The following is a 25959-nucleotide window of genomic DNA, read 5'->3' on the forward strand; positions in this document are numbered from 1 at the left end:
AGTTTGGGACCAGACTGGACAACATGGAGAAACCCCGTCTCTACTAAAAAAAATACAAAATTAGCCAGACATAGTGATGCATGCCTGTAATCCCAGCTACTTGGGAGGCTAAGGCAGGAGAATTGCTTGAACATGGGAGGTGGAGGTTGCAGTGAACCAGTGATTGCGCTCCAGCCTGGGAAATAAGAACAAAAACTCTGTCTCAAAAAAAAAAAGGGGGGGCCCAGGAATCTATTCCCTCCCCAGCCCACTCCCCAAAGCCTGCTATGAGGCACACTTGCAAAACCCCTTACGAACTGTAAAAGACCTCTTCAGGGTGACTGGAGGACTCAGCAGGGTGTGCTGTCCCTAGGCAGTCTCCTCTAAGGCGCCTTGCCTGCATGAGACCCTCTGGCCTCAGGTGAGCACCAGGGGCCATGACTACAGCCCTCACTCTGGGAAGCCAAGCACATACTGTTACTGTTACCAGAGCTGCAGCACTGCGGGAGGCACCAGGGCTTTCCTTTCTGCCTTTGACAAGAGTGATGTGGCTTGCGGGAGGGAGGGTGGCTTCTGGCTAGCCCAGCCTGCAAATGTGGAAGCTTCATCCCCCTATAGCTCTTCCTTGCTGATACTCGTTTCCTTCTGCTTATGTCAGCAACAGCCCTAGAATTGCAGGGATGGCACAAATCCACCCACCCAAGGGCTAACCTTCAGGTAAGACACAGATAGCCACCCAGATGCACACGGTCACAGAAGGCAATACTGTGGGGTGAGCAAAACAGTACCAGAGGGAGACTCAAATGCCCAGGGGCCTGGCTGCCAACCACTTGAGCTTGGGCAAGTTGCTAATCATTTCTTCTATCTGCAAATGACGATAACCACCACAGCCTCACATCCTCGAGGTGAAGGGAGAAAATGGATGTGACTGCGTTATTAACTGTGTGGATCTGTACAAATGAGAGACATCAATATTGTTATTATAGTGTGTGGTGATCTGTCCCCCTACCTCGTCAGTTATATTGGTCGTTGATGGCTGGAATGAAAAAATCTTCCCAAATGCCTCTGAGATTTCTTTAAAGTTAATGGTGCTAGGGAAAGAAACCGTATCAAAAGTCACCCCCCAGGACCCCATCTGCTTGTATGAAAAAGCACACAATCAAAGAGTTTAATAATCAATGCACTGAACAGCCCTGATAATTTATGCTAATAGTCAGGTTAGGATGTGGAATGAGAAACAGCTTAATCCCGCTCCCTGCAGCCTCTGCCTCAGATCTCCTCCCACAGCATGAAAGGCTTTTGAGCACAAGCCCCTTCTTTGTCCCTCTCACAAAGTGGCATTCGCTGCTTCTCCTGGTTACCTGGTAACATGCACTAGTACAGACCTAGGTTTCTAAGTGGAGCGGGAATTTCAACCAAGGTGAATTTTCTGATTCAAGATCTCAGGAGCTCACTGAAGCTGCCAGTGCTCAATGCCCTGGTGGGTACTGGCTGGGACCCTGTTCCTACCTAATTTATCGTTCAAAACATGACATTAACTTGCTGTCTGTAGGACCCTAACCCGCTCCCAATGTTAACAAATAGGGTGTTAACTATTTGTTTAATTGTTAACTGGTGTTAACACTCCAGCCTTTTAAAGTAATGAGAGCAATCATCATCACAATACTAAGGCCACACCACTTTACCAGTGAGAAGCTGAACCAATAATTCAGAATGTATTGAAGATCCACATATGAATAATTCTTACTGTTTCTTACTGTTGGAAATTGCTTTTTTGCCACCATCTTTTTTTTTTCTTTCTTTTTTCTTTTTTTTTTTGAGACAGGGTCTCACTCTGTCTCCCAGGTGGAGTACGGTGGCGTGATTATAGCTCACTGTAGCCTTGAACTCCTGGGCTCAAGGAACCTTCCTGCCTCAGCCTCCCAAGTAGCTAGGACTATAGGCACATGTCATCATACTCAGCTAATTTTTCGAATTTTTTGTAGAGATAGGATCTTGCTGTGTTGCCCAGGCTGTCCTTGAACTCCTGGCTTCAAGCAATCCTTCAACCTCAGCCTCCCAAAGTGCAGAATGAAGCTTCCCCCTTTGGCCTGGCACCCAAGGCTTGCAATGGCCTACCTCCACCTTTCCCAAACATACTACTAGGCCTCGGCCCTATCGGCCCACTTGCACATCCACCAAAGGGCTCCCACCTCTGAGCCTCAGTTCATGCTGTGCCTCCTCCTTACCAGCCTTGGGATTCTCTCCCCATACTTCAAGGCTCCTCTCAGGAGCTATAGCCTGGTGCTAAATAGAGGGACAAGCAACAAACCTTGGGAAAAATAGGGAGGTGGATCCTGATTGAGAAACCCTCAAGATTCAAGGCTGGCTGGTGCACAGCACCTTCCTGATCAGGTTGCTAGCAGGCTAGCCTTGAGGCGCCCATCTGAAAACAGCCAGACAAGCCTCCACTGGAGCCCTGTCACAGCTGGGACCAGCCAGGTGGCTCCAGGGAATTTCTTTTCATGTGCATCAGCTTTCACTTCTATTAAATGAGAAGGAGACCTCCCCAGGGCAGTTGTAAAAATCATGTAAAAAGATGGGTGCAGCCCAGGTATGGCATCTCATGTCTAATTTAAGCACTTTGGGAGGCTGAGGTGGGAGGAGTGTTTGAGGCCAGGAGTTCGAGGCAATAGTGAGCTGTGATCACGCCACTGTACTCCACCTGGGAGACAGAGTGAGGCCTGTCAAAAAAAAAATGGATGCAAAAGCAATTTCCAACAGTAAGAATTATTCATATGTGAGTCTTCTGTACATGTGTGCAGATCAAAGGATCACTCTCATTACAAGGCAGTTCAGGGCATTTCGGGGCATAGAAGGAAAGGGCAGAATTTAAGCCTGAAAACTGCTTCCCCAGGCTCCTCAGAGGCATGTGTAAGGACCCTTCCCACACTGTTGAGCAACATAATACTTCCCGAGGCCTCATTCCATTAAATCTAGGTGCTTGGAAACCGAAGAGTCAGGAGGGGTGATTTTCTCACTAATATCGAAGCAGAACAGCCTCACTCTGACTCACAGTCTGTTTTCCTTCAACCAGCATCCCCAGGGGCATTGTTAAAAAACGCTCCGGCTGTGTCTTCTGAATAAAAGATGGCTCTAGGGCAGCACAGAATGAGCCGCTGCCTGGGTTAGGAAACGTCCCCTGTCCACACCTTCATGCTTTATCCCAGACACAAGGGCAGGGACCACGCCAGCACTTCAGGACAGAAAGTGACAGGCCAACAGTGCCTGGTTCTGTGGTGGATGACACAAAGGCTGGTGCGGAAGGAGGGCTGAACCCCAGGGAGGCCTGATGCCTGTCACTAATGAGATCATGAAAAGCCATCCTGAGTTGCTTCCGTGTGGCCCCACAAACATCTTTCTTCCCTGGGTCTGTGCCTGGGGTGGGCCTCAGAGCCCATAGATCAGAGTGGAGGGGCTGTCACATTTACTTGTCATTTGGTAATTTTCAGTGAATTAGGGGTGTGGAGTTGCCATCTGCCATCTGGCCTCACTCTGGTAACCATGGTAACCACCATCTGCCTGACTTAATACTATCAAGTCCTGTGCCGAAAGAGTACTGGACAGGGTGTTGGATCTGGGAGCTGGTCACCCTTTACTGGTCACCCTGGACAAGGGCTCTGACCTTGCTGGGTCTCCATCTCTTTCTCTGAGTAACAGCAGATTTGGTCTGAATGTCTTTAAGGTGCCTTTCTCTTAGGAAGAGAATGCTACTCCGGGGGCAAATAAGCTGACTGTCAGCACCATTTAGAGTCTGGGGACCTGGTCAGCATTTCTTATGTCTCCTGCATATGGAGTTAAAGTGTTACCTGTCTGGAGACAAAGAGAATTGCCTGTGAATTAACTGCTGAGGAAAGCAGTTTATAAAAAAGAGTGATAGGAACTAGCAAAAGGAAAGAGACAGGTCTGTTTAAGTGCCACAGGGCGGAAACAAACTGTTCCAAGTGAAAGGGACCTCAACAATGACTCCACTGTGGCTGATACGGTCAGAGAGGGGAATGGACCCATCCAGGGCCACTCAGTGAGCCAGCAGCAGCACAGAGGCACCCCCAGCCAGCTCTGTCCTCCACGGGGAGTTTCAGCTAGGAACAGTCAATGGTGATTTTTCTGTGCCCAACCAGCCACTCATGGGTTTTACGTTTCCCAGGACAGGAGGCTTCCTGCCCCATCTCCAACAACCTATTGCATCTCCTGGACTCAGGTACACCTACCTGAACTACTTGAGGGGAAAGACTACTAGATATTTCATAAGGCTTAGAAAGGTCTTACCCCACCATAAACTTCTTTCTTCAAGCTAAGTCATTACACTGACTTAGGCAGTGAAGTCTGGACTTGGTTGCTGGGCTCAGGCCAGAATTATTTCCTAGAAGCCTGAACCCCAGGCCAAAAGCCAGGCTCTTTGGGACTCACTCACCACCTCACTCACCCTAAACTCAGCACTGTCCGCTCCGTGCAGAGTACATATGAGCTCTTCTCCAAAATGTAATGGAAGAAGCTTAGGAAGCTGGTAAAGCAGGGTGCTTCACTGGACATCCCCGTGCTAATGTTTTGGTTTCTTTTTGTTTGGTTTTCAAAAGGTACATAAAGAGGGTTGGCAACTATGGCACTCAGAGATGATTTTACTGTAATGTTAATGAAGCTTAAGTTTCTAAGTCCCTAGCATTTCATAATAAGTTTCTAAGTCCCTGGCAGTTTTGTTCCTTTACTTAAGGCAGGACTCTCCAAATTATGTGTGTTTTCGGACAACGAGACCTGGATCTGCCCGGAAAGTACCACAATCTTTTCAGATCTTAGGTCTCCAAAGGTCTCGCTTTTCCTGGATGGAGCTCCCTCAGCATACCCAGGTCAGCCCCATCCCACACCTGAGGCCCTGGTGCTCTGGTGCTATGGCCTGGTGACAGGTCCTGAGCCCCCACTCTGGAACTCATCCTCCTCCCCCATCCTCAACTTCCCTTTCTCCCCATTCAAACAACCCAAAGGGCGCTGGATACCTGGGAACTCAGATCCCCCTCCTTAACTCCCAGTCTCCTACGGGGCAAACATACCATGCCTACAAACAACTGACTACATCACCAAGTACTTATGTACCAAAAAGGGCAGCAGGCTCACCAAAACTTCGACTACTACGGTGAGGGGCGTCTCCAAGGATTCTGGCCCCAGTCTGAGCACAAGGAGAGATAAGAAATACTGCTCCCGAAGGGGAAACTGAGTCCCAGGCAGCGCCATCCGCCACTGGGCATAGGGGGTCCTTCGTTCCACATCCCAGAAGGTTAGTGTCTCCTCTTCTGTACCCACCTGAGACCTGACCCCGACTCACCGAACTCGCAAGGGCCATCGCGCGCCTTGTGCAGGTGACCGAAGTGCGTGCGGGGAGCGTGCCGGGCGCGCAAGCGCAGCGCGCAGACGCTGGGGTACGAGCGGCCGTCGGAGCCGCAGACGGCGCCGCGCTGCGCGCACACGCACAGCCCGGTGCCCTCGGGCGCCGCCCCCTCGGCCCGGCTCACGCACACCAGGCCGGGGCCACAGCGCGCGCCGGCGCGGCCGCCGCAGCTCGCGCCCTCCGCTCCCAGGCAGCGCACGCAGCAGCCGCACTCGTCGCGCGCCGAGATCCCGGACGCCGGGCAGCGCGCGGGCGCCGGGCAGCGCTCGGGCCGGCACGGACCACACTCGGGACGCCGGCCGCCAGCGTCGCGGAGCCCGAGGCTCGAGGTCAGCGGCGGCAGCAGCAGAAACAACAGCGGCAAGAGCAGCGACAAGCGCGGCATGGCTTGCTCTGGGACAGCGGCGGCGCCTCTGCTTTGCGCTCTGCTCGGCGCCCGCCGCGCAGCCACCGCTCCCTCCCCGTGGCCGCTGATTGGCCGGGCCTGCACCGCGGGGCGCCCGCAGACCGCTACCCCGGCCCGGGACCAGCGCGGTGCCTGAGGCCCGGGGCTCCGAGCTGGAGGGACGCCCCGAGAGCAGCTCTCTGACCTCCGTCCGATTGGACTCTTGGGGAAACCGAGACCCAGTGGGGGCGGAAACTTGCTCGAGGTCGCTGTGGTCGAGTCAGGATTGGATAACCGTACGGTCTCCGGATCCAAGGCTGGCTGCAGATAGTAAGCCGGTAAATCCTCACAGAAGGATGCGTTATTTAATTTAATTTTATTTTGCATTCAGTAGTTTTCAAAGTTTTATTTTATAAAGAGAATATATGATTTAAAGTGTCAGATTTTACGTTTACATCTAAGGACGAAAAGAGAGTTTCCCTACCACCTTGTATCCCAATCCTCCAGCTAGGCTTCCAGAGGCCACTCTTACTATCGGGTTTTTGTGTATTTTTTCAGAAATGTCCTCTATGCCTATAAAAGCACATGTGCCTATAAAAGCCCCTTACTTTAAAACACACACACTGTTTGTCTCTCACACACAGTAGTGTGGCATACACTTTAATCTGCACTTGGTTTTTCCACTTAGAATATTTCAGTTTCCCCACCTCTTGTCATCTCTGAAACTGGGTTTCTCCTACAATTAATGGGAGTGTAGCTCATTGGCTCTGTGACTGTGTTTCTTAATGCTGCGTAAAGTCATGGTGCATCGCCATTCACAGTGACTTTGTTGTGATGAGATACGGTGATATATTCTGGTGTTCATATAGAGTGGCCTTTGCACAGTGTTTAGTTGCAGTTATTTAACCAGTTGTTTTCCATCCTTTTGTTGATATGAATAATGCTCTGATGAAGTCTTGGTGCACAAGGGTCAGTGTATCTGTGGCTTAGTGGGGAATGCCTGTTGGAAAGACGCAGGTTCTTACAGTCAGTTATTCATGCCGCGCCGCTGCGCCTTCTCTGGGCCAGGCTCTGTGCACCCATCCTGCCCAAGTCCTGGCAGGGAACCCAGATGAGAAACCTAAGAGTCGTGGCTGCTGGGATTTGATGTGTTGCCAGGTAAAGGCATGGGATGGAGGGAAGGACTCGCTGACCAGGTTTTTTGGGAGACTTTTCCTGCCTTCACTGGCCACCCTTCATTTGCCTTGTGCTCTATTGTTTTTTCTTTGCCGAACTCCTAGAGATGGAGAAAGCCTCTTGCCGCCTGGGAAGACCAGCTACAGCATTTTTATGCGGAGTCCATTTTGCATTTCAAGCCCAGTTCCTTCCCAGTTTGCAGGCTTCTGGGAGATGTTCTTATCCCCAGAAAGGAGCCTCTTCTGAGGCCACTTTATGTGGTGGTCAGAGGAGGTCGTCTGCCTGGTCCATGCCATGCCTTACCTTACAGTCAGCCACACAGAGCAGGGGTGGTCAGGCACCCTGCAGGGGTGGTGGGAAGGAATAAATATAACAGCGTTGGTAATGCACTCAGCGCAGCTCTCAGTACTTACTAACAATGATGACTTTCAACCTGGAGACTGCTGTCTTTACCGGGAGTGGTCTTTTAAAGTGCTCTCACCCCTTGACCCCTCTGTGCGCTTTTAAGAGTGTCTCCTAAAAAGATGATCACTGTGTGTGAAGATTTTGTCCTAGAGTTGGTCACTACAGCAAAAAATTGTAAACCACCTAAATGCCCACTGAGAGCATTCATAAATAAATTATGATATGTCTAACAATAGAGGATTATGTAGGCATTAAAAATGAGAAAGAAGATATGGGTTAATAGAAATGAAAACGTTTATAATATAGTGTTTAGTAAAGTAGCAATTATGAAATGCACATCTAGTGTAATAGGATATTTGTAAATATGTGAATATGTAAACATGCAAAAATTTAGCATTGTCTAATGATGTGATGGAAACACTTTAAAAAAAAAGAGAGAGAGATGCCATCTCATTCTGTTGCCCAGGTTGGAGTGCAGTGGCATGATCACAGCTCACTGCAGCCTCAAACTCCTGAGCCTCAAGCCATCCTCCCTCACCCGCCTGGCCTCCTGAGTAGCTAGAACTACAGGTGAGCACCACCACGCCTGGCTAATTTAAACAATTGTTTTTTCTTTGTTTAGAGATGAGGTCTGTTAAATGAACAAAGCAGGATTTGCAAACAAAAGAGATAAGCAAACTCCATGATGCTTTTCAGGGACAACCTTCCTGATAAGTTCAAATTTTCTAATGGTTCATAGTTGTCCAAAGAGAGATTAGGCTGCTCCAGAGGTAGTAAGATCCTTGTCAAAGGAGTTTAAGAAAGAATCTTGGCAAGGAGCGTGGAGGGGGTCAGAGAATTGAGGTCAGGGGAGTTGATCTTTAATTACCTCAAACTGAGCCACCATTCCCAAAGTACAGTGCCTGACCCTGAGACTTGGACTGTTCAAAACATGGTCATGTTTGAGAAATAAATGTGTACAGAAATGATGTGCCTGCTTTTTATGCAGACATTAAAGGAGCAATAAGTGAACAGTGTCATTATAATGAAATTAATGTGTGCTTAATGCAGGTTAGGATACACAATCTCACAGAGGTACATTTACATATGATCTACATTCCTTTTAATGGTAGGGAGAGCATTATGTATGCATAATGACTCTTTGAGAATTGAGTCAGAAGACTCATTTTCTAACACTCAACCTGTGGCATCAAAGCCCCTGTATCTGGGTGGAGAAAACATTCCAAGGCTTTGAAGGTGATCAGTTGTGTCTATTTCCTTTTAAAATTGCCCACAAGCCTATAGCCCAGCAGATGCATTAGTTCTTTTCCATCTCTCTGGTTCCCAGAGTACCAATTAACACTGTGGGCCACACTTGTGGGCCCTCTAAGACAATGGGATAAAGTAGGGACAAATTCTCCAGTCAGGAAGGGGGTTGAGGTGCCTCTGTTGTCTGGCAGGTGGAGAGGTCCCACACATGTGGGTGAGTAATCAGGCAACAAGGATGGGTGTGATTTTCTCCTCTTCAGCTTCCAGCCTGAACACAAACACAACACAGGGGAGACTAGCCAATGCCCCATCCAGAGCAGATATATGCCCACCCAGCAGCTGCTGAAGTGGACGTGAATGTCCCATCCATTCATTCCTTTCTTGGACGTAGAGATAAATGGCAGACATTCTCTGTCCTTGGGGAGCTTCCAGCACAGAGGAAGAGAACAGGAGCTCAGGTGAGCAAAGGCCACTCCATAAATAGGCCAGGGATTTGAACCTCAAGCTTTAACAGTCAGGGCAATCATAGATGGTCTTCCTCCCAGCTAAAGGAAGGTGAAAACCCTGTCTCCAAACCTCTGGTGGGCCATTACAGAGCAGAAGGTAAGGTGGGTTTCTAGAGGGAAATTCCCTAAATGGTGGGTGGGATTTGCAGGGAGACAGATTTCACTTCAATACTGTGTGCAAGGGGATGTAGCAAGATGTAGAGCCCTGCAAAGATGGGTATTCAGATACTGAGCAGCCAAAAAAGAATGTTAGAGGATTTGCTGTCATGCTGTAAACCGTTATATAACCTGAACAAATTAAAGAAAACAGTTGTGGACAGGCACTGGACAGTGTTCTAATACAGGGCTGTGATCCTCGAGTGGGGCAAGGGGCATACAACGTGAGCCCCACATCTACCCAAGCTTTCTCCCTGAGGACACTTTCCAGGGCACACAACGTGAGCCCCACATCTACCCAAGCTTTCTCCCTGAGGACACTTTCCAGGGCACACAACGTGAGCCCCACATCTACCCAAGCTTTTCCTGAGGACACTTTCCAGGCCACTGTGCAGGGAGGTGGAGGCCAAGCGGGTCATAGAGGTCTCACTGGACAGAAGAGGCAGACATCAGAATTCAGGACTAAGGCAGAGATTTGGGGATCTAGGACAGAAAATGAGGAACCACAGAGAGGGAATCCCAGAAGTCTGAGACGTTCAGCTGACCCTGTACCGCACAAGTGCAGGACAAGACTTGAGGGCCTGGTAGAGAGTAGCTGCTGGGAGGTGAGAGTTGAGCAGAGATTTGGGGCTCACACAGTGCTGATGACATTTTGGAGTTGCACAGACCTGCAGAGGTCTGAGTTTGAGCTCCAAGGACCCCTGCTTGATGCGTCTAAGTTTTAGTAATTCCAGCCATTCCCGTTGTTCTCCTAGCCCTAATGGTGGTAGCTGCTTCACAGTTGCTACCTCTAAGTTACCTAGTTAATAATTCTTCTTCTTCTTTTTTTTTTTTTTTTTTTTGTTTGAGACAGAGTCTGGCTCTGTCACCCAGGCTGGAGTGCAGTAGCACGATCTTGGTTCACTGTAACTTCTGCCTCCTGGGCTCAAACCATCCTCCTCAGCCTTCTGAGTAGCTGGAGCTACAGGCATACGCCACTATGCCTGGCTAATTTTTGTATTTTTTTTTTTAGAGACAGGGTTTTGCCATGTTGTCCAGCCTGGTGTTGAACTCCTGGACTCAAGTGATTTGCCCACCTCAGCCTCCCAAAGTGCTCAGATTACAGGCATGAGCCACCATGCCCGGTCAATAATTCTTTGTATTAAATTCCATTTGTAGGCTAGGCACAGTGACTTATTCCTGTAATCCCTACACCTTGGGAAGCCAAGGTGGAAGCATTGTGCTAGGAGTTCCACAGCCTGGGCAACATAGTGATACCTCTCTTCTACTAGCAAAAACATAAAAAGTTTGCTGGGCAAGGTGGTACACCTATAGTCCCAGCTACTCAGGAGGCTGAGGTGGGCGGGTCACTTGAGCCTTGGATTTCAAGGCTGTAGTGAGCTATGACCAGGCCACTGCTCTCCAGTGTAGGGAACAGAGCTGTTGCCTGCCTGAAAAAGAAAAAAAGAGAAATGAATTCCATTTGTCATCTGCCTAGGACTGAGTGATCTAGCTACTAGAACCAGGAGTGGTCCCAGGTCAAAATCAGAGAAGTAGAAAGCTTAACTACAAATAAGCTTCAAATGTAATATAAATTATTTACTTAAATGATAAATAAGAAATGTATTTCTTGCAGTTACAGGGTCAATATTGCCGAAAATGACACAAAAAATGTAATTGTGTGTGTTGCATAATTATAAGTTGAATTCACAGCCTTGCCAGTCTCTTATGTAGAAGTTAGGGAATGAGAACCTGAGACTTGGAATTGGGAAATCTGGGTGGACTCAGATGAAGCTGAGAATCCTGAACCCTTGAGTCATTCTGTGCTTCCTTTGCCAATGGAAGCAGCTTGCCTGTTATGTCTAAGAAGGCTCACTTTCCCTCGCTTAAGGACCCTGTGATAAGATTGCCACCAAAACAATGGCAAGAGTTTGCTGCATTACATTGTAGAAACCTGGAGAATATGTGCATGAATAGATTCTTAGGGTGTTAGACCAAGGAAGAAGAATAGAACTTAGTTAGCATTAGGTCAAATTTATTGATTCAGATGCACTGATCAGAGATTCTGGATTCAATGTGTTGATTTGTGCAGGGGTAAGGGGCTCTATTGTTTACTTAGCTGCTTGAGTGGAACTGGGACTCAATGGTGACCTATATTTAAAGATACTGAGATGCCAGAACATCCTTGGTATGTTGTAGGGGATAGGATAAAAAGGCTTAAGGGGATGTTGGAATAGATTTCTTGTGGACAAATCACACACCCACCCACCCACTACATTCTCCAAGGGGGTCCAGAGGACATTCCTTTCACTATGACACTAGGAAATTCATTAGTGAGGGGACCACTGCTATCCTTGAAGACTCAGTGGTGGCTCTCCTCTGTTGGCCACATACGAAGATAAGAGATGTCACCGCTGAGATAGGCTCCTTGATCCACAGGGGATAATGGGATCCAAGAATAGCAGAGGCCAAGTGGTAGCATCCAACTGCCAAAGGCAGAGCAGGGCACATATACTGTAACAGGCAGTAGGATGGTGGGCATCACAGTGTTTTGACTCACAGGAATCTTGGCATTGGCTAGTTGTCACAGTGTCCGTAGGACTGAAAGAGATGGGAATGCTACTGAAAGACTGTGTGCTCCATATAACAAGGGAAACTCTATATCTGGCTTCCAGAAGCTGATTTGAGTCACCACAGTGAAAAGCCAGAATTTCTTGTCCCATTTTTAGACCTAGGATTAACCCAGATCCTCTTCTTTGAAAGGATGGGTGGGTCCCCTTAAAGAAAGACTCTTTACAAATGTATTCTGTAAACCATCCTGTAAGCCTTCCCTAGAAGGACCTCTGACTGTTACTAGAGTGAACCACCATAGCCCACAGTCAAAGTCAGGGCAGACAGCGCTCAGGGCCCAAGTCCAGATCACAGAGCACACAGCCTGTGGCTACTTCCCTGCTTCCTAAATAGAATAGATGCACTTGGCAACCAGCAAAATCTCAGCGTCCGCTCTGTGACACAAAGTGGAAGCCCCTGGAACTTCCTTTCCAACCAGGAGGGTAAAATATCTGCTGCCAGTTTTCTCACAAATAATTGAAAGAGAATTCATCTTGCCAATGGGAAGATTCGCTTTCTTAGAAGGCAGCACAGCCTAGTCTCACAGGAGGAAAGCAGTTGGCCCCTTTTATATGCCCTTGGCCCTATTCCTTTCAAAATAATAATGTACCATTATTGTGCTAAGGAGCATTTAATGGCTTCCTGATCCAGATCAACATGAAATTATGCAGCAAGTCCTTATTTAACACCGTGGATAGGTTCTTGGAAATTGACTTTAAGTGAGACAACGTATAACAAAACCAATTTAGCATAGGCTAATTGATATAGACAAGAGGTAAGCTCCTATGGCGTATTTCTGGTTACAAAAACATTACCGACCTTCTAAATAAAGACCCCCAAACACTTCTATTCATAAACATTAATATAAATGTGAACTATGGGTGCATTTAAGAAAGATTAATAATGAGATAATGATTTACTCAGGGTTGCGAGGGGCTGAACCCTATCTCAGCAGCTCAGAGCACGAGGCGGGAACCGACCCTGACCATCTCAGGGCGTACTCACACACACCCACAGTCACCCACACTGGGACCATGCAGACATGCCATTTCCCCTCACTGGTGCACATCTTCACGCATCTTCTGGTTTCTAGAGAAAACCAGAGCACCCGGAGAAAACCCACGCAGACGCCAGGAGAATGTACAAACTCCACACAGACAGTGGTCCTGGCTGGAGGTGATTTCTTTTTTTCTCATCAATGTTATAACAAAATCACATTGAACGTGACAGCTTTATTCAAGTATTTGCTGTAGCTTCCCCCCTCCCTTATTCGCAAATGTCCCCTCTAGTGGGGAGGGGTGCAGCTCTCAGTTCATCTTGCCACGTTACATCCCTAATCTGTAGATTCACTGATGCATTGACTCATTCTTTCCTCATCCGGCAAGCTCTCTGTATACTTGGCTCACTGTATACTTGGCCTGTGCTGGACACTGGGGAGGAGATGAGGAAGCCATGCTCTATGTGCTCAAGAAAGTGGCCCAGGGAGGACGGATAGGGAAGCAATTTCAATGCAATAAATTTTACTATTGAAGAGTATTCAGGGAAAAGAGAGCCAAGGAAAGCTCCTGGACAAAGTACTTTCTAAACTAAATCTCAGAGAGCCAGTAGGTGTTGGCCTGGAAGGACAACAGACATGGGGAATCCACATGGAGGGAACAGGGTGTGGGAAGGCACGAGGACCAGAGAGAGCACAGCACAGTCAGGAGCAGGAGCAAGCTTGGCACAGCTGCGTGCTGTGTGGGGAGTGGAGACGCGGGAGGGGGAGCCTGAGAGGCTTGTAAGGGCCACACCACCAGTCTTTCCTGGCCAGCTGAGAAGCTTGGAAATAGTGCAACCCAGGCTTGGCCACGGTAGAGCAGGCCTGTATTGCTTTCTGACAAACAGACACTTTACAGGTGGAGGGGAAGGGAACAGCACATACCCACCAGGGGCCAGAGGATGAGCCTTTTGGAAAGTCCTTCTGGTTCTCCTTTTCTGTCTCACAGGCTGGAGTGCAGTGGTGCAATTATAGCTCACTGTAGCCTTGAACTTCTGGACTCAAGCAGTCCTTCCCTCCTTGGCCTCCCAAAGTGCTGGGATTACAGGCTTGAGCCACTGCACCTGGCCCTTCCTGGGGCTTCTATCCAAATACAAGGTTTGTGCAGGGACCACCTGTAGGAAACCGCCACCTTGTGGGTAATGCAGGAATTACAGATCTAAAAATGTTCCTTATTTCTCAATTCAGTACATGTTTCCTAGTAATTACAAGCCAAAGTGCTGGGATAAGGAGCCATCTATCATGTGGAGAGAATAGAAATGCATACAGAAGTCACTGAATGTTCAGAGGTATGCCTGAAGCAATGGGTTGGTGAGGGAGGTCATGGAAAGCTTCAGAGATGACACCTGCATTGGGTCAGGTAAAAAGTGGTCTTTAGAGGCCATATTCATTTTCCATCCTGCAGCACAGAATAGGAAGGTACTCCCTCAAGGTTGCACAGCTCTTCACGGCAGACCTGGGGCAAGCACCCAAGTTTCTGGGTATCTCAGCCCAGAGCTCTTTCTTGTACATGGTTGGCCTTGAGTTTAAATGGATCCCACTCCTGGTGCTCTAGAAATGGCCTTAGCAGAATCTGATCTTCTGCTCCTGCTTGTTTCTAGGCCTCATCATGGTAATTTGTCACAGCCAGCTTTCTGGTGCAGTGATCTGCATTCTGTCTGTGTGAAATTGCAAAACCCTGTAACTCTCCCTAGGGTGGACACTGTACTGAAGCCAGGATCTTGTCCTCCCTGGGAAGAAGAAACAAGGTGTGTCCCAAGAGCATTTATCCTCAGGGACTAGCATAGTCCTTGGTACATAGGTACTTTGTAAATATTTGCGGTATGAATGAATGAGTGAAGACAGGGGAGGTGGATAGGCCAGAGAGGTCAGTCCCAGCTCTCCTGTGGGCTCATCCAGAATTGAGTCTTTTCTAGAATAGTCTGGAAAGATTAGCTGGGGACAGATCACAAAGGTCGCTGAATGCCCAGCTAAAAAGATTCACTTTTTTTCTGCTAGCAGAGGGAAAGCAAACCTGTTAGAGAACAGCGAAGGAGCAGGATCAGAATATAGGTTGGTTTCATTCCTCATCAAAGAGAGAAAAATAGTCCCAAGTCAAAAGTCATGTCTCTTCCAGAAAGCCATTGATATTACTTTGTGAAACCCAAAATATTGAAGACAGGTTTCAATCAATTTAGAAAGTTTATTTTGCCAGGGTCAAGGACACGCCTATGACACAGCCTCAGGAGGTCCTTGTGACATGTGCCCAAGGTGGCCGGGCACAGGTTGGTTTTATGCATTTTAGGGAGAGATGCGATATCAATCAGTACATGTAAATGTACATTGGTTCAGTCTGGTATGGTGAGACAATCGAAGTGGGAGCTTCCAGGTCATAGGTAGATGAGAGACAAATGGTTGCAATCTGTTGAGTCTCTGATTAGCCTTTCCCTGAATGCACAGTTTACATGTGAGAGGAGGGTAGAGGAATTGTCACTTATCCCTTAGTCTGGCTCAGTGAATCTGCATTTTTACATAAACAGTAGGGCAGAGGGAGCAATCAGATGTGCATTTGTCTCAGGGGAGCAAAGGGGTAACTTTGAGTCCTGCCTGTCCTTTGTCCTGCACCTGTGAAGACAAGCTATCAATTTACATAGCCAAGGTGAAATTCAACAGAACTGTTTTAGGACAAAGACCTTGAGGCCCACAAAGAATTTCCTTGTGGGCAAGTTATGAGGAAAGTGTATAGCTTTTTTTTTTTTTAATTAAAGCTTTGTAGCGATCTTATTTCGAAATAAAATGAGAAGTAGGTTTGCCTGACTTAGTTCCCAGCTTGACTTTTCCCTTTAGCTTAGTGAGGGTCCAAGAATTATTTTCCTTACAAAACTTAATGAAGAAATTGCACTAGGTCTTCTAGATATCTGAGTTCTTTTGTTTCTAAATTTAATAATTAAACCATACCTCTGGAGAATAACTAGAGGCTGTCCTGTGATAAGCTCACAGCACGCAGGAAACAAGCACAACCTTTGTGATACACTGTTGAATTTCCTTCTGAGACATCACCCAGGCTGTGAACCCGGCTACATCCTGGGCCTCAGTACAGTAACTCTTCCTAACTTGGGTCTGGTGTAGTCGGTAATCTCTTTCCTCACTGCCAACTGCAGCACCATTGCATAACTCCTGGAAATAAGCCTCTGCTGGAGGACTCCGTTCTATACAATGTTTTTATCGGTAACCTAGATGAACTCAGAGAGTATTCAAATGCCCCCAAAGAAATTAATCTACATTGGATAGGAAGAGAACTATTCAACAAGTCTTGTGAAGCTTAGCATGATGAAGAGAAATCACATGCTGAAATGTTCTGGAGATAAATGTGGCGTTCTATGTTTGAGTTTGACATAACCGTGAGAAAGCCCAATAGAGGGCAAATGAAATCTATCATGCTAGTTTCAAAACGGTCCAAGTACAGAGCATGGCAGCCCCTCAGAAGTGAGTCCTTACTACTGTGAACCAACTTTTCCTGAATTTAAGCATTTTAAAACCCATGTCATTGCTTTTCTTCCCACTTTAAGGTAGCTGCCTTCCCGATGTCCCCAGAGCAGTAGGTGATGATGCAATAATGACTCTTCCTTAATTACAGTATGAAGAGAGGAATTGTAAAATTATGAGAAAAATTGCCACGATCATCCAAGAATTTAAAATATCAGTGGAAGCAGGAAGCACGCCCTGGATGGGCACTCCTGGAAGAGATAGCATCTCCATGTGCCTAGAAGGAGACCTTTGCAATTCTTTTCTATGAATCATGTGACAAAGATGCACCAAGAACTGCTTCTTCCAGTGAAGGAGACGGACTTCCTGGTTTCAGAGGAAATGCATTTACAGTGTTTCTTTGCTTTTAGACATCCAGCCCAAGAGTTATGTTGTACTCAATCTTCGTATTTTTCTCTACCTTTTGTTTTTCTTTCGTCATTTTCGTTTTGAGAATAAGTATGTATGGGGCCTTCCCTGTACCCCAGAGATCACGTTGAATCAGATCTAGCTGTGGCTTCCAAGCCATTCTGGCCCAGAGGGGACTGTGACTTTGTGATTGTGTGTGCTCAGTACGTGGCACATAATCAGCTCCCAATGATAGCCAGTGTTCACTGAGTGCTTAGGCACCATGCTAAGTATTTTGTCTATTAGCTCATTTCAGCCCACTGTCCATAAAGTAGGTATAGCTTATCTTAGGTAAAACTGAGGCTTAGAGAGGTTAACAAGGAAACTTGCCTGAAGTTACATAGCTGACAAATGATGGAGTTGGCCCTCAAATCCACACTTGGAACCACCGCACCTGACTACTTCTCCAGAAGTATGTGTTAAATTAACAACTAAACGCTTGACATGAGAAGGATGTAGGCCAAGCCATGACAGAAGATTGCATCACAGTGATCAGAAGATATTTCATGGCAGATTCTGCTTGAGGCAGGACTTAATGAAAAAGAGTAATGCAGATCAGTAGATGTGAGAGAAGCCATTCCAGGCAGGAGTGAAGAGGTCAGGGTTGGCAAACACAGATGGCTTCGGTTTGTCAATTATGGTGTCTGTTCACTGCCTCCATGACCCTCTCCCACTCCACCATGGCTGATTTGATCAGGGGTGTTACGAACTGAACAATGTCTCTCTCCCAAATTCCTATGTTGAAGCCCTAACTCCCAGTACCTTGGAATGTAACTGTATTTGGAGATGGGACATTTAAAGAGGTAATTGCTTCAAAATGAAGCTTTATCCTTAAAGGATGGACCACATGGTGTTTGTGAGTCCTCTACATTCTGTGCTGTGTCTGTAAGGGTAACACCAGCTGCTGTAACAAATAAGCCTCACACTTCACCAGCTTATTATGAAAGAACTTTGCTTCTTGCTCATGCACTAGTCTGTGAGAGGATAGCTGGTATAGAGGACAGTTTTCTCTGTGTGGTGATTCGTGGACCCAGGTGCCCTCCATCCTGTGATTTCATATCCTTTAGAGCCTTAAAGTCCAACCAGCAGATGGGGAAGAGGAAGGTGGGAAAGACACACTTGTTCCTTGGTCATCTTGGCCTAGAAGTGATACATATCACTTCGGCTCACACTCCATGGGTGAGACCTGGTTTGTGTCTGTCCCTAGATGTCAGGGGGCCTGGAGAGTATGGCTTGGGATGAAAAGATCCTTACTTTATAGAAAGGGAACAGGAACACCTGGTGGAAAGCTGGCGGGTCCTCCCACGTGGTTGCAATTTAGTTCTGAGCTTGTCTCCAGCCTCAGCTCCCTGCAAACAGTTGCCTTGTTTACAAGAGAATCTGGAAGCCAGTGGTCCTGGTTTATTGCCTGTAATAATTTTTACAGCTAACCAAAGGGGCCATGGCTGCTGGGCGAAGCTCCGACAGTTCAGGGGAATGGTGTTCACAGCAGGGTCTTGAAAGGGCCAGCAGGAGCCCAGGAGAAACAGGAGCGTGACTCCTGAATTTGCAGCACAAGAAGGGGAGGAAGAGCTGAGCAGTCAGCAGTGTTCTGGAATGAGGAAGCAGGCTGTCTGCTTGCTTTCATTTCTTAGGTAAATATTTGTGGGAAGTTTGCCTTTTCTCTGAGTTTTTTGGTGCTGTGACAAGAACTGGGCAGAACATCAGCTCATCAGAAGCAGTGACATCCGAGAGCCAGAAGGAACCCGGAGAACAATTGCGAGAAGCGTCCTCTGCCAGCGGGTTGCCCACCGCGGCTGCACGAGGTACCTCCCCTCCAAGATGCTTCCCAAAACCACCAGGTGAGCTTTAAGGGGCAGATCTGAGGCAAGCCATGCTGGATAGCTGTGTGTTACCAGCAACTGTCTTCTTTGATGCTGGTGATTAATGAAAACCGGGAGAAAGGCATGTTTTAGCTAATTCATAGACAGCCTGGCATGGAGGAAATAACATAGATGGGTTGCTTGGTCAGTGAATAGATTTCTGTTCATCTTCAGTTCAGAGACAGAGTGGAGTGGGCAGAGCCCAGGTGTGTTGTTAGGGGGCCTGGGTTCAAATCCTGAAGTTTCCTCATTTCTGAATCAGGTGTGATACCCCTGCCTTACCTAAACCACAGCTTTGTGAAGATCCTAGAACAAGAATGTGAAAGGATTCGAGATCTGTAAAGTCCTGCCCTGAAGGCAGGAATTAAGAATCCTTATTCTAACCTTCAGATGTTTTAGATCCAAGAACTGAAAGCCTATTCCAAAATATAACAAAAAATCCAGCCATCATCTTCTGGTTTCACAGTATCTGTTTAGAAGTGTGGAGGACCAAAGAGGGAAATGAGCCATGAAAACAGCGACAGGAATAACAGGAGTTACTTGGAAAAGGAGACACCTGGAATCCCACCCACGGGAAGAGGGAGGGAGCCTGAGCGCAGTGGATGGAAAAGACCTGAGGCAGGGAATAGACCAGAGGGATGCCTTGTAGGACCAGTGGACAGGGAGCACTGGGGCAGCCAGAGGTGGGCAAGGCCTGGGACTGGAAGGCCTGAGAGCATTATTCCTTTCCCCTCTCTCCAGCTGGCCGTTTGGGCTGGGAGAAGAGAAAGGCTAAGAGGAGGATTTTTAGGAAGATCCCTCTGGTCACAGGGTAGAAAATGGGTGAGAGGGAAGAGCCCGGGCAGGAGGCTACTGAGAGAGTCCAGGTAAAGAGGACGGTGGCCTCGACAGAGGTGGTGGCTGTGGGGGTGGAGAGACATGTCTCGATTCGGCGAGGATTGGAGAGGAAGGAGTGGAGGATGACTCTGGGTCCCTGACTTGGATGAATGGTTTGGGGGTGGTGCCACTCCTGAGATGAGGATGCCAGGGGAGGAGCAGGAAGGTAGGATGTTCAGATGGGGCATGTGAGACTGGGTTGCCAGTGGGACCTCCAGAGACAGATAACCAGAAGGCTGACAATTGGCCCTGTGGTCTGGAATTAGAGGGACAGTCCAGCATGGACTCAGAGAACGTGGCCTACCCTTTGGTGCCAGCTGTGCCCCAGGGATCCTTAACTTTCTTTTGAAGTCAGCACCATGCCCCTGAGAGCCTATCCATCCCTCCCAGGGCCTCCTCTCTGTCGTGGTCCTCTTCCTGGGTATGGTTCAGCTGGTCAGGGCCCTTCTCACAGGGCAGGGTTCAGTCTGAGCATGTAGTTCAGATTTGTTTACCAGTGAGGGGTGGGAGGGGGTGTCACTGTCTCCTCCAAGGACCCCAAACATGAACCCTTTATCAATGCCTTAATGTCATTGTAGTGGCTGAATATGTTTCCCATTTGGAAAATATAAGACGGGTTCAAACTCCAGCTCTGCTACCTTCTAGCTAAGTGACTTTGGGTTTTTACTTAACCTCTCTAAAGCCTCGGTTTTCTCATCCATGAAATGGGAATACTAGTACATGTTACACAGGACATTAAGGGTTAAGTGAGACAATAACTACAAGAACCGTAGCCAAATGCCCAGCACATGGCACGCATTCAATAAGCAATGGCCATTATTATTGTTGTTATTTTTATTAAGTGAAAAGAAATGAAAATGAGTGTGGCTTCATTGGACAGTTAAAAAAGGAAGGGGGTAGAAAAGAAAAGATTTTGTCTTCTTCAACAACCTTCTTTTTTAATGGGAGTTCATTTTTGAAAAGAATTCTGCTTTCTCCATGGAATTCTTAAAGTGGTGTACAAGTGATCTGGCACAGAAGTTAGTTCTCAAAGCTTCGCTCGCCCCTGCTATTCTCTCGTCTTGATTCTGAGAGAGCCCAGACTTCCCTGACCCTAGGAGCTGAAAATTACATTGAAATCAGAATTTGGCAGGCAGAGAGTTCTTTTACGATCATTCAGATTGTTAGAGTTCAATGTCTGGCTCCCCCACTTGCTAGCTGTGTAAATTTGGACAACATTCTGGATCTTTTGGTGTCTCAATTTTCTCAGCTGTGAAATGGAGTGATAATGTGCCTTTCCCATAAGGCTATTGTGAGGATGAACTGAAGTAGTAAATATACTAAATGTTTAAAACATAGCCTGGCACATAGTAGACCCTTGAGGGACGTTAACTTTCCATTTACTCATTTAGGAAACATCAGTGAGTGTCAACTGTGGCCAGAGGTATGGACAGGAACGGGTACACGGAGTTGAATGAGAAGGGCCTCTGCCCTTGAGGAGCTGCCCATCCAGTGGCAGACACAGACCTATGAAAAGTTAGTTCCAAACAGTGGACTGGTGGCTGTGACACTGAGCCATGTTGCAAGCAGCCGATCCTGTCAATTCAGAAGTGAGCAAACTGAGACCCATGGGTCCCCTGAGCCTAAGGAGCCACAGCGCTTAGCAGCAGAGCTGGGATGGACTCAAAGCAGATTTTCCTGCCTGGGCCTCTTCACATGAGGGCTTCAAAGGAAGCTGGTGGCTCGGGAGGGCACCTGGGCCATGCTGGGCAAAGGTCCTGGCCTCTGGGTCAGTCTTCCTGCGGTAGGGAAGGGTAAGACTGGTCATGGGGCCAGGCGTGGGCAGCTGCTCTGGCTACTGGTTAACCAGGTGGGGGACTGCAATTTACTGTATGATCAGGGGCCCAAAGGCAGTGGAGTCCTTGGCACTTTAAGCCCTAGCAGAAGGCCAGTGATGCCAGCCCGGCTAAGCATGGCCATGTGTGGCACTGGACTAGGGCTGGGGGATGGAAGGCAGAGCCTGTAGGGAATGGGAGAGGTTGCTACTGCTTACCAGATACTCTGGGGACAGAGGAGCAGACAGGGTCCAGGCTCTGAGGAGGTAGAAACACAACCAGTGACAATCCCCTTTTAGTTCTGCGAAAGGGAAAATATCTTTATTTTGTCATTGCTGTCCAAAAGCAGGGAAAAAAATTGAGAAAAGAAGCACTACTCTTTGGGCCTGAAACCGGGCCAAGCACTCGATTCTCATTGTATCCCATCCACACAGTGCCCTGGAAGGCAGACGTTGAATCCATTTTCAGGACGAGAAGAGTAAGACCCAGAGAGGGGTGCAGCTCGCCCATAGTCACACAGCCTGAGCTTGGTGGAGCTGGGACTCACTCTCATGGTCTTCCTGGCTCCAAAGCACACGCGTTTCCACAGAGTCTGGCTGACTCAGCAAGATAGCAGAGTCGGCCTGGAAGGTACAGGGTTCCCACCCTTGAAAGTGCCCAAATGGAGCTTCAGGGCTGCCCTGTGGTGACAACAAGGTTAAATATTATCTTGTGGGAGAGTGGCGGAGAGTGCAGAGGCATTCACACTTCGCATGGGTGGATTCCAGCCTGTGATTCCATGGATAAGGGGCCAGGAGATAGCCATATGCAGGCCAAGTACACTCCGTTCAGAGTGTATGTCTTCCTGGCTCCCTGGCTCCTTCCCTGCCTCCCTCCCTCCCTGCCTCCCTCGTTTCCCTCTTTCCTTCCTCCCTCCCTCCCTCCCTGCCTCCCTCCCTTCCTTCCTTCCTTCCTCTCTGTTCTGTGCCATTGTTCTGAGTCTGTTTTTATGCCAATACCAGGCTGTTTTGGTTACTATAGCTTTGTATTAATAGTATATTTTAAAGTCAAATAGTGTGATGCCTCCAGGTTTACTCAGGATAGCTTTGGCTATTGGGAAATTTTTGCGATCCCATATACAGTTTAGAATTGTTTTTTATATTTTGGTGAAGAATATCATTGGTGTTTTGATAGAGATTGCATTAAATCTGTAGATTGCCTTGGGTATTTTATGACTATTTTAACAATATTCCTCCAATCTCTGAACATGGAACATTTTTGTATTTATTTTTGTCCTCTTTAATTTCTTTTACCAATGTTTTATAGTTTCCAGTGTAGAGATCTTTCACCTCCTTGGTTCGGTTTATTCCTATGTTTGTTTGTTTGTTTTTCTCTGTCTCTTTCTTTATTTTTCCCTCCCCTCCCCTCCCTTTCCCTCCCTTCCCTTCCCTTCCTTTCTTTTTTCCTTCCATGTATAGCAATGATATTTATTTTTGTATTTGGATTTTTCATCCTGCCATTTTATTGAATTCATTTATTAGTTCTAATAGTTTTTTTTGTGAGGTCCTTGAGATTTTCTAGTTACAGGTATAAGATTATGTCATCTGCATGTATGAACAATTTGACTTCCTCCTTTCCAATATGAATGCCTTTTATTTTTTCTCTTGCTTAATTGTTCTGGTCAGGACTTCCAGTACTATGTTGAATAGAAGTGGTGAAAGTGGGCATCCTTGTCTTATTCCTGATCTTAGAGGAAAAGCTTTCAGCTTTTCCCCATTCAGCATTATGTTAGCTGTGGGCTTGTCATACATGGCCTTTGTTGAATTGAGGTACATATATTCTGTGCCTAATTTGTTGAGAGTTTCTATTTTGAAGGGATATTGAATTTTGTCAAATACTTTTTCAGCATTTAATTAAGTGATCATATGGTTTTTGTCTTTCTGTTAATGTGATATTTCACATGTATTGAAATGCATTTGTTGAACCATCTTTGCGTGCCTGGGATAAATCTCACTTGATCATAATGAATGACATTTTTAATGTGCTGTTGAATTTGGTCTTCCAGTACCTTGTTAAGAATTTTTACATCTATGTTGGGATATTGGCCTATAGTTTTGTTTTTTGTGTGTGCCCTGGAATCACTATAATGCTGGCCTTGTAAAATACATTTGGAACTATTCCCCTTCCCTCAATTTTCTGGAATAGTTTGAGGAGAATTGATATTAGCTTTTCTTTAAATATCTGATAGAATTTAACAATGAAGCCATTGGGTCAAGGGCTTTTCTGTGATGCAAGACTTTTTATTACTGATTCAATTTTCTCACTTGCTTTTCCTATGTTCAGGTTTTCTGTTTCTTCATAATTTAACCTTGGGGTGTTGTATGTGTCCATTTATCCTTTTCTTTCATGTTTTCAAACTTGTTGTCATATACTTGTTATTCATGAGGCTGTTATGATCCTTTGTGTTTCTGTGGTATCAGTTGTAATGTCCCCCTTTTCATCACTGACTTTTCATCTTCTCTCTTTATTGTTAGTCTGGCTAAAGGTTTGTTGATTTTATCTTTTCAGAAAAAAACATTTTTGCTAATTTTTAAAAATTGCTTTTTTTTTTTTTTTTCGGCTGGGCTGTAATCTCCTCACTTTGGGAAGCTGAGGAGGGTGGGTCACCAGATCAGGAGTTCGAGACCAGCGTGGGCAACATGGTGAAACTGTTCTACTAAAAATATGAAAATTAGCTGGGCATGGTTGTGGAAACCTGTAATTCCAGCTACTGGGGAGGCTGAGGCATGAGGATCACTTGAACCCGGGAGACAGAGGTTGCAGTGAGCTGAGATCACGTCACTGTACCCCAGCCTGGGTGACAGAGCAAGACTCCATCTCAAATAAAAGATTTTTAAAAATTCAAAATTGCTTTACTTGGCCTTGTTTCATTTATTTCTGCATTTCCACCAATTTGGGATTTGGTTTGTCAGTGTTTTTCTAGTTTTTTGAAGTATGTCATTAGGTTATTAGAAATCTTTCTTCTTTTTGGATGTAGGTATTTATGGCTATACACTTCCCCCTTAGAACTGCTTTTGCTGTGTCCCATTAGTTTTGGTACACTATGTTTCCACTCTTATTTTTCCTCAATAAATTTAAAAATTCCTTCTTTAATTTCTTCACTGACCTAGTGGTTATTTGGGAGCATGTTGTTTAATTTCCATAAACTTGTACTTCTGTTACAGTGTTCCTTCTGTTATTGATTTCTAGTTTTTATATCATTGTGGTCAAGAAAAAATACTTGAAATGATTTCAATCATCTTTCATTAGTTAAGACTTTTTTTGTGGCCTAATACATTATCTGTCCTGGAGAATGTTCCATGTGCAGTTGAGTAGAATGCGTATTCTGAAGTGTTGCATGGAATGTTCTGTACATGTCTGTTAAGTTCATTTGGTCTATGTGCAGTTTAAGTCTGATGTTTCTTGTTTCATGTTTTTTTCTTTGTTTGTTGTTTTTTGTTTGCTTCTTTGTTTTATAGAGACAGGTCTCTCTCTGTTGTCCAGGCTAAAGTATAGTGATGTGATCATAGGTCACTGTAACCCCAAGCTCCTGGGCACAAGTGATCTTCCTGCCTCAGCCTCCTGAGTAGCTGAAACTATAAGCATGTGCTACCAAGGTTCAGCTAATAATTTTTGTAGAAGAGGTTTCTTGCAGTGCTTCCCAGGTTTATCTTGAACTCCTGGCCTCAAACGATCCTCCTGCCTGGGACTACCATAGCACTGGGATTACAGGCATAAGTCTCCATGCCTGGCCTAAGTCTAATGTTTCTTTCTTGATTTTCTGTCTAGATGATCTGTCTTTTGTTGAAAAGGGGATGCTGAAGTACCCTACTATTATTGTATTACAATCTATCTCTCCTTTTAGAACTAACAATATTCATTTATATTATATTAGGGTGATTCACGATATATTATTCATAATATAATATAATCATCATATATTAGGATGCTTCAGTGTTGAGTGTATATTTACAGTTGTTAATCTACTTGTTGGACTGATTTCTTTATCGTTAGGTAATGATCTCCTTTGTCGCTTTTTATAGTTTTTAACTTAAAGTCTATTTATCTGATAAAATAGATAAAATATGTATCTCCTTTATCAGGAGTACGAATACTCCTGCTCACTTTTGGTATCTGTTTGCATGAAATATCTTTTTCAATTCCTTTACTTTCAGTCTGTGCTTGTCTACCAGTGAGGCTAGTCTCTTGTAGGCAGCATATAGTTGGGTCTTGTTTTTAAATCCATTCAGGAGCTTACTTTAAATTGGATAATTTAATCCATTTATATTCACAATTATTATTGATAAGTGAGGATGTACTCCTGCCATTTGGTTGTTTTCTGGCTGTTTTTTAGATTCTTTTTTCCTCTCTTACTGTTTACCTTTGGTTCAGTGGTTTTCTGTGGTATTAAGCTCTATTTATTTTATTTTTCTTGTTTGCGTGTCTGTTGTAATTTCTTTTTTTCCCCATAGTTACTGTGGGTTAACACAGAATCTTGTAGTTAGACTATTTTATGCAGATAATAATTTAAAGTTTGGCTGCATAAAAATGCTCCATACTATTTCTCTCCCTCCATAA

At 46.1% G+C, this 25959-nt stretch overlaps 2 protein-coding genes across 2 annotated transcripts in view; one reads left to right on the top strand and one right to left on the bottom strand.

The window, feature by feature from the left end:
- Positions 1-5855, bottom strand: part of IGFBPL1 (insulin like growth factor binding protein like 1) — a 17682-nt gene extending 11827 nt beyond the window's left edge. Inside the window, exon 1 of the mRNA XM_032240125.1 lies at positions 5336-5855. Coding sequence (XP_032096016.1) covers positions 5336-5783 — 448 coding nt within the window. The 5' untranslated portion in view covers positions 5784-5855. The remainder of the gene's footprint in view (positions 1-5335) is intronic.
- Positions 5856-15677: 9822 nt separating this feature from the next.
- LOC116524724 (stimulated by retinoic acid gene 6 protein-like) overlaps positions 15678-25959 on the top strand; it is a 36654-nt gene continuing 26372 nt past the window's right edge. The window contains exon 1 of the mRNA XM_032240127.1: positions 15678-18445. Within this exon, the coding sequence (XP_032096018.1) occupies positions 18408-18445 (38 nt within the window). The 5' untranslated portion in view covers positions 15678-18407. The remainder of the gene's footprint in view (positions 18446-25959) is intronic.

This window comes from Sapajus apella, unplaced genomic scaffold (assembly GCF_009761245.1).
Source record: "Sapajus apella isolate SASKATOON/1434 unplaced genomic scaffold, GSC_monkey_1.0 scaffold46, whole genome shotgun sequence".
Taxonomy (NCBI): Eukaryota; Metazoa; Chordata; class Mammalia; order Primates; family Cebidae; genus Sapajus; species Sapajus apella.